The 9,304-nt window shown below is 39.8% G+C and overlaps 1 protein-coding gene across 1 annotated transcript; it reads left to right on the top strand.

Annotated features, from left to right (window-relative positions):
- Window positions 1–502: 502 nt before the first annotated feature.
- On the top strand, window positions 503–8,971 carry dusp12 (dual specificity phosphatase 12). Its single transcript, XM_003223763.4, has 6 exons — window positions 503–816; window positions 2,356–2,469; window positions 2,566–2,684; window positions 4,143–4,239; window positions 6,309–6,495; window positions 8,599–8,971. The coding sequence occupies exons 1-6, from the start codon at window positions 566–568 to the stop codon at window positions 8,764–8,766; spliced, it is 936 nt and encodes a 311-aa protein (XP_003223811.1). The 5' UTR covers window positions 503–565; the 3' UTR covers window positions 8,767–8,971.
- Window positions 8,972–9,304: the final 333 nt, after the last annotated feature.

The following is a 9,304-nucleotide window of genomic DNA, read 5'->3' on the forward strand; positions in this document are numbered from 1 at the left end:
AGCAGGGGCTATTTATTTATTTATTTATTTTTTAATTGACGGGTGCTCACCCCGCCACAGGCTGGCCTCGAACTCATGACCTCATGGTCAGAGTGATTTATTGCAGCAGGCTACTCACCAGCCTGCGCCACAACAGTGAATTCTCCCCAAACCTAATTAAGTTCAGTTGCTGATCAATTCCTCTGCGTTTGCCATGTGCCATAGCAAAGAATTTTTTTTTTCGTGTCAGGAGCAACCTGAGTTGCTTCTGGAGTGAGAGAATTGGCCGTCTGCCCGGATGTTTTGATGTTTTACCATCCTTATGGGAGGCTTCTCTTGTGTCCCCGCATGGAGCTGGAGCTGATAGAGGGAGCTCATCCCCGGGTGGGATTCGAAGCTGGCAGAGCTTCAGGTCAGCAACCCAACCTTCAAGTCACAAGGCTTTTATCCCCTAGGGCACCGCAGGCTCCTATAGCAAAGTATAGGAAAGGGTTAAGGGAGAGGCAGTGGGCGGGGTCATGCAGACAAACCCGGAAGTGAAGCCTTGCCACATTCTCAGGCAAAGAAGCAGGAGGCAGCGTAGGCCATGGCGACGGTGGAGGTCCTTCCAGGGCTGTACCTGGGCCCTGCGGGGCGTGGGAAGGCGGCGGAGAGGCCTCCGGGGATCACGGCCCTCTTGTCTGTGGACTCGGAGCCCCCCGGGGAAGTGGGGCTGGAGGACGTGCTGCATTTGGAGGCCCTCGACCAGCCCGGCTGCGACCTGCTGAGCCGCTTGGACCAGGCCGCCGCCTTCATCGACAGAATCCGCGCGAAGGAGGGCGCCATTCTGGTCCAATGGTGAGCAATGGTGAGGAGCGGGGGAAGCTCAGCTCCGAGGGCAGGCAGGGCCAAACCTCGGCCCTCTGTGTGTTTTGGACTAACTCCTACGGCTGGGAGTTAAAGGCCAAAACACCTGGAGGGCCGAGGTTTGCCCATGCCTGCCCTAGAATCACAGAGTTGGACGGAACCCCCAGGGCCAGCCCTCTTCCATGCAGGAACACACAATCCACACACACAGATGGCCATCCAGCCTCTATTTAGAAGCCTCCACCACCCTCCAAGGCAATGAGATCCACTCATACTCATTCTAATGTGTTGTGTTGTGTTGTTGAAGGCTTTCATGGCCGGAGTCACTGGGTTGTTGTGCATTTCCGAGGTGTATGGCCATGTCCCAGAAGCATTCTCTCCTGACGTTTCGCCCACATCTGTGGCAGGCATCCTCAGAGATTGTGAGGTCTATTGGAAAACTAATCAAGGGAAGTTTATATATCTGTGGAAGGTCCAGGGTTGGGAGAAAGAACTCTTGTCTCTTGGCGGTGTGAGTATTGTAATTAATCACCTTTTCTCTCTCTCAATATAATAATTTTTATTTACATACATTAACAACATACAATGAAACAAAACACGAAAACAACGAACATTTTACGGACATATAACCCCACCACTAAGGCCTGAACAGGTATCCTTTCCTTTACCATAGAATTCATAAATCAACCATTAAACAAATGTCATATCCAAAATTCTTGACCAGTAAGATTGTATTGTTTTCCTTTTGCACTTTCTAGAACATATTTGATAAAAACTGACCAGTATAAATCAAAATCAGATCTATTAGTTTCCCCCTGAACACCCTCATTTGTAATTAATCACCTTAAATAGCATTAATGGCTTTGCCAGCTTCATTCCTGCCTGGGGGAATCCTTTGTTCTGAGGTGTTAGCTGCCCGTGATTGATTCATGTCCGGAATCCTCCTGTTTTTCTGAATGTTGTTCTTTATTTACTTTTCTGATTTTAGAGTTTTTAAATACTGCTAGCCAGATTTTGTTCATTTCTTTCTTATCTGTGTCTTAGTACCATGAAAAAACCTGACTTGCTTTTCTTTTGTAAACAGTGAATTCTGTAAATCAATTTGGACTTAGGTATTCGAAACATAAGATGCATTTGTGGTTTTCCCACTCTTTATTACTCTTTACTTTAAAAAGAGAATTCACTGTTGTGGCACAGGCTGGTTAGCTGCCCGTGATTGATTCATGTCCGGAATCCCCGTTTTCTGAATCTTGTTCTTTATTTACTTTTCTGATTTTAGAGTTTTTAAATACTGCTAGCCAGATTTTGTTCATTTCTTTCTTATCTGTGTCTTAGTATCAATCAAAAAACCTGGCTTGCTTTTCTTTTGTAAACAGTGAATTCTGCAAATCAATTGGGACTTAGGTATTCGAAACATAAGATGCATTTGTGGTTTTCCCACTCTTTATTACTCTTTACTTTAAAAAGAGAATGAGATGCCCCATTTTCTGTATGTGACAGTATTTCATTCTGTCCACTTTTCTTTTTCAGTCATGCTGGAGTCAGTCGAAGTGTGGCTGTTGTGACTGCCTATTTAATGAAGGCCAATAATCTCCCCTTTGAAGAAGCCTACACCTTTATTAGGGCCATCAAACCTGATGCAAAGTGCGTTCTTCCCCCTTATTAAATTTCTTTCTTTCTTCCTGAGTAAATGAGTGTAAGTGATGTAGGAACGAGTCTTTGATTTTTTTTATTTTCCAGAATGAATGAAGGCTTTGAGTGGCAACTGAAACTCTATGAAAAAATGGGGTGTGAGGTTGATGTAACCAGTGCTGTTTACAAACAGTATAATTTGCAGAGCCTTACGGAAAGATACTCTGGTAAGCAAGTTGGAATATATTAAATAAAAGTACTTTGTTTTGTGCTATGTTTTGTCAGTTGTGATACAAAATAATTTTCAGTGAAAAACTTGCCAGTAAATAATTCTTCCCTTACCCTCTAAAAACATGACTTTAGCAGCGAACAGGAAGGTGATCTGTTATTTATCAGTAAATAAAGAACAACACTCAGAAAACAGGGGAATTCCAGGCATGAAACAGTCAGGGCCATTTAACACCTCCCAAGAAAGTATTCCCTCAGGCAGGAAGTGGCCAGACTTTGAAGCTGCAAGGCCATTCAGTGCTAATCAAGGTGGCCAGTTGCAACATTCAAACTTGCCTCAAACAGACAAGAGTTCTTTCTCCCATGCTAGACATTATTCCACGGATAGATAAACCCCACTTGCCTAGTTTGCAACAGACCTCATAACCTCTGAGGATGCCTGCCATAGATGTGGGCAAAACGGCAGGAAAGACTGCTTCTGGAACATGGCCATACAGCCCGGAAAACTCACAGCAACCCAGTGATTCCGGCCATGAAAGCCTTCAACAACACAGTGATCTGTTTTGTTCACAACTTGAACTGTTTTAGGATGGTTATAATAAATAGAGACAGGGAGGGGCACCTGAAGAATCCTTCCAAGATGAGGGGATAGGCATTAAGATTGTGAATGATAGCCTGTGTATGTGAGTGTAAAGTGGAGCAAAAATCCTATCTTCACATATGTTAATAGCTACTGAGTCGTGGTGACTTACCAGGAAAGAAACAAATGATGTACCATTGCTGTGAAAAGGGCAAAGTCCATGTTGCAGATTATTAAAGGTAAAATTACAAATAAAAATTTATTAAATAATAATAATAATTTTATTTCTTACCCGCCTCTCGACGTGGAGGATGGAGCGATAGCACACCCCCCCCCCTTGGGCACAACCTCCAGGACGCCGAAGATGGGAAATGTACTGTCCTGCCTGTGTATAACAGCATTGAATGTTTGGAATCCCCCTTGGGGTGAGAAGGGCAGAATATAAATGCTGTAAATAAATAAGTGTTCAATACAGCAGAGAAGTAGCAAATAAAGGAATAATATGCTAATAAAGAAATTATATGACTATCCTGATTTTTCCCCTAATGAACAGATGTCATTTTAACATAATTATGCCTCTTTCAGTATTCCCATAAAGGATAAAATAAAATTTGAATATTTAATAAATAAAATTGGAATTCCTTAAGAATCTTTTTTAAAGTTAGCAATTCTATTTTGGAGATTCCAGTAAGAATCTTATGAAATGCTAAATAGTTTGTGTTTTCTTTCCAAAAATGCTGAATTTGATTCCAAGCTTTCCTGGGATCATTATAAAAGAGTGTCTGCATTTATTCTGCATTTTAAGCGAAACAGTGTTTTAAAAATGCCATGATGCTTCTTTACTGTTTCATACATTTAATGTTGTTTCTCCTTTCAGAATCACAGGACCTTCCAAAAGAAATTTTTGCAATTGATCCAAACAACATTGAGCAGGCGACAAATTGTGAACTTACTTACAAATGTCGGAAGTGCCGGTATGGAGTTTCAAATATATCTATTAGATTTATATTCTGCTTAGTCCCGAGCAATCAGAGTTCATTGCAGCATTTTTCTAAATTCTCAAGGGATTCACAATTGAAATGGCTTGGGAATAAGTGTTCAGATAATATTGTGCATACAGTTTGTTTTTAAATATAATTATAATATAGTGTTCATGTGGATAAATATACCCTTCAAGGATAGAACCAGTCAAAGCAACTCAGCTAAGAACTGCGTATTTGGAGTCGATTGGTGTAAATTGTAGTGGTGATGGTTCAGGATCTTGACCCCTTGTTGACAGCTTGTTTATTTTGACTTTGGTTGTTATGTGGGTTGTATGTTGTATGTGTTAAATGTGATTGTCAAATGTTCTGATGCGGCCGATAGGCTGATATCTGATATAAATGTATTTATATGTATTAAAAGAACAAGTCTGACATCGCAATCTCATCTAACTAAGCTGCAATTAATTAAGGTCCAAATGACCATTCAGGCTGCATGCCTTTCTCCATATGCTACTTGTAAACAACTATTTCTATTGGTAGTCATACACTGGAGAACTTTTGAATGTGGCATAGCAAAATAATTTATTTACAAAAGAAGGAAATAGGAAAAATTTCTGCTTTGTAATTCAGAAAAAAATCAGTTCCTCATAGTAAAACTTCAGTTTACTCTACACTTGTTATGTGGTGGCTTTTGATAAGAAACATGCCTTAAATTGCTTTTCACCAAATCTAAAGCACCATCAAATGTAAGGCAACACCCAATTTTTGAAGCTTCAATTTTGTAAAAAAAATGAATATCTTTTAGAATTTCCTTTGCATGCAAAATATCATGTTTTTGTTTTAATGTGTCTTAAAGTGCATTCTTTCCTGTGGGATGAGTAGGGAGTGTGAAGCAACCTGGAAGCCATATTGTCTTCATGAATCTATTTTACTAAGTCTAAGTTGGATCTGTTGGAGAGGCAGCGGAAGCAGGAAGCAGCACTCACCCAAACAATAAACTGACTGAGACAAAATGGTTGGAGCCTGGAAAGGCTATTGGCTCTGTGACCCTTCCTCCTCTTCTTCCTCCTCTCTCTGAGGGGTGACAGTATTTTAAACAAAAATACCTGGAGCCGTTTGGTGCTTTAGCCCTTCCTCCTCTGTTGCATGTAATGCAGTTTAAAAAAAATGACCAATCTGATTTACTCTAAAGTACATCCCATTTTTTAAGTCCCTTAAACAGGAAAAAAATGCACTTTACATTCAGTGAAATGCAGTGTTTGCTTTGTAGTAACATTAATCTTAATACAGTAGAGTCTCACTTATCCAACCTTCACTCATCCAACGTTCTGTATTATCCAACGCAGTCTGCCTTTTAGTAGTCAATGTTTTTGTAGTCAATTCAATACATTGCGATATTTTGGTACTAAATTCGTAAATACAGTAATTACAGTAGAGTCTCACTTATCCAACGTTCTGGATTATCCAACGCTTTTTTGTAGTCAATGTTTTCAATGCGTTGTGATATTTTGGTGCTAAATTCGTAAATACAGTAATTACTACATAGCATTAATGTGTAATGAACTACTTTTTCTGCCAAATTTGTTGTATAACATGATGTTTTGGTGCTTAATTTGTAAAATCATAACCTATTTTGATGTTTAACAGGCTTTTTCTTAATCTCTCCTTATTATCCAACATATTCGCTTATCCAACGTTCTGCCGGCCCGTTTACGTTGGATAAGCGAGACTTTACTGTACTACATAACATTACCATGTATTGAACTGCTTTTTCTGTCAATTTGTTGTAAAACAAGTTTTGGTGCTTAATTTGTAAAACCATAATGTAATATGATGTTTAATAGGCTTTGCCTTAATCCCTCCTTATTATCCAACATGTTCACCTATCCAATGTTCTGCCGGCCCATTTATGTTGGATAAGTGCGACTCTACTGTATATTTTTAATTGTGAAGAATGCAAGAAAACTTGCAGCTCAACTTAGTTAGCTGAGATTGTTGCTGTTGCAATGCTGCTAAAAAAAAATCCAAGTCATTTTCTTGTCTTTTCTTCTGGAAAATAGGCGTCTCCTCTTTCAAAGCTCAAACATCCTACCTCATGATGAAGGCACAGGACTGGCAGCTTTTGCTCACAAAAGGTTTTCAGAGCCTGCCCCTTTTCACTGTAACAGCAGACCCGGTTGTACTTCTTACTTCATTGAACCTCTACAATGGATGGAGCCAATGCTTTTAGGAGTGATTGAAGGACAGGTGAGGAAAACAGTTGTTCTTAATACTTTGAATGTGTCAAAGTATTATTTCATTGCTGAAGACTGAACAGTAAAGAAAGATGTATTTTATAGAGGGTTAGACCACAGCTTCTGGTCTAACGTGATTAGACTAAGTGTGCCCCCCTTATAGTAACAAAGGGTTGAAATGACAGGAATAACAGAATCCACTACTGGTATTAGAAATGCCCCATATGCTATTGAGTCCCACTCCTGGATGTCCTCTTTTGGGAGACATCTAGAGAAATGAGACTCCGCCATCTCTTCAAATAATTGTTTCCGTTGTTGAACAACTCTTAGTATCAAGAGGTTCCTCTTAATGTTCAAGTGCAATCTTCCTATCTATAACTTAAAACCATTGGGCCCGGTCCCACCCCTTGGGCCAGGAAAGAGCAAATGTTCACTCTCATTTTTGTTACACTCCTTTGGCTATTTATAGAAAGCGATCATGCAGAACCAGTAAGATTCCATTGCTAAACAAAATAAAGATTTCTCTTTGTATTTTATCCAGAACATCTTTATGTTCTCTGATGTGTTGAATGGTCTCAATGCCCAGCTGTAGTACCCTGAACTTCTCTTTGAAGAGATTCACAAATTGCCCTTGGTGAAGGAGTAGTTAGTGATTTTTTTCCCAACAAAATAATAAATATCCAGACACATTAGCTACAGGTCCTTCTGCCTCCATCAGTTAAGTTTTTTCTGCCCTTCATCCCTTTAATACCTGTGACCTCACATTCCACAATGTGTGTGGTATTAGTTTCCTCTTTGCTCACAACACGTTCAGCAAAAGCTACTGGAAAGCATGCAGATGAACTGACTTCACTCCTAAATATGTGAATGACCTGGGTGGATTTGACATGAGCCAGCTTTGTACATCCCAGTATTCAGTGCAATTCCAATCCAAATTCGAGAACTCAAGAAAAGGGATTGTCATAATCCCTTCCTTGTCTCTGAAGAGATCCAGCCACTGTAGCACCAGTTTTGAGGGTTTGTATGTTCAGTTGGGCCAGAGATAGAATGGAGAATGTCGCCCAAGCATGGGCAAACTTCAGCCCTCCAGGTGTTTTGAACTTCCAACTCTGGGCGGGAGGGGGGGGAGGCTTTGTTGGTGACTCAAAACCTACGTTTAATGCACCAACAGATTTGGTTGACTGCGTTTTATATAATGATGATGATGATGATGATGATGATAATAATAATAGTAGTAATAATAATAATAATAATAAAAACTTTATTTCTATCCTGCCCTATCTCCCCAATGGGGACTCAGGGCGGTTCAGAGCATACAGAAGCAAACATTCAATGCCGTAAAAAGCGACCAAAAAAGCAAATAAACAAACCATAACTCAAATAATAACATATTAGACATCAACAATGCATGACACTAGTCTTAAAGTATAAAGTACTGGCTGCTAGTTCACTTCCAGTCTGAATTCAAAGGGCTGGTGGTAACATTCAAAGCCCTAAACAGTTTGGGACAGTGATATTTATACCTGCCCAAGAAATCTACAGAGGAAGCCCTGCTTCATGTCTTACTAGTAGGAATTATGCATCACATCGAGACAGAGGAGTAGGCTTTTTCTGTCGTAGCTCCAATTATAGAGACCCAATTGGCGCCAACAGTCGCCTTCCTTAGAAACGGAGCTAAATCATACCTTTGTAGTAAATGAAGAATTTTGAGCCCAGTTATATTTGTTCTTGAAGAGTACATGGTTTCAATTGCTATAGCTTTTTTGCTGTTTTAATCTGATAACTTAATGACTTAATATTATTTTATCCCATATAAAGTACACTAGAGTCTCACTTATCCAATCTTCGCTCATCCAACGTTCTGTATTAATTTGTAAAATCATAACGTACTTTGACATTTGATAGGCTTTTACTTAATCCCTCCTTATTATCCAACATTTTCGCTTATCCAATGTTCTGCCAGCCCGTTTATGTTGGATAAGCAAGACTCTACTGTATTCGGATTTTTGTATGGAATTGTTTCAGAAGAATAAACTGTAGGCTTTGTATTGATTTGAACTAACCAGCAAAATGATGAGAAATTATGATTTTGCCTAATTATTCTTATCCTTTACAGCTTCTGTGCCCAAAGTGTACATCCAAGTTAGGGTCCTTTCACTGGCACGGTGAGCAGTGTTCATGTGGCCGTTGGGTGACCCCTGCCTTCCAGATTCACAAGAGCCGTGTCGATGAAGCAAAAGGACTTCCAGCTGGTGCTCTGCTCAGTGCGAGAAAGCAAAGTTAGCTTGAATCTCCAGCATATTTTAGATGAAACAAAGACTCTAAGAACTTATAGTACAAGAGCCAGTGGGGCTTTTTGGAGTAAAAGATCTTTCTTACAGCTTTCCAGAAACATGCAAGAGATTTATACACCCAACTCCATGCTAGGTCATTCCTGTAAGTGATTTTGTACCAATCCTCAAATCCAATTAAACAATGCAAGAAATGTATGAATATGTTTTCTTTCTGTCTCTCTTTCTGGCTCCTACACTGCCATATAATCTAGATTATCAAAGCAGATACTCCACATTATTTACTTTGAACTGGATTATATGAATCTACATTACCATATAATCCAGTTCAAAGTAGATAATCTGGATTTTAAATGACAGTGTAGAAGGGTCCACTTTTTTTAAGATGATGGCTCAGTTGGAATGAGCTCCCTCTATCAGCTCCAACTCCATGCAGGGATATGAGAGAAGCATCCCACAAGGATGGTAAAAACATCAAAACATCTAGGTGTCCCCTGGGCAATGTCCTTACAATTTTTTCACACCAGAAGC

This window comes from Anolis carolinensis, chromosome 2, assembly GCF_035594765.1.
Source record: "Anolis carolinensis isolate JA03-04 chromosome 2, rAnoCar3.1.pri, whole genome shotgun sequence".
Taxonomy (NCBI): Eukaryota; Metazoa; Chordata; class Lepidosauria; order Squamata; family Dactyloidae; genus Anolis; species Anolis carolinensis.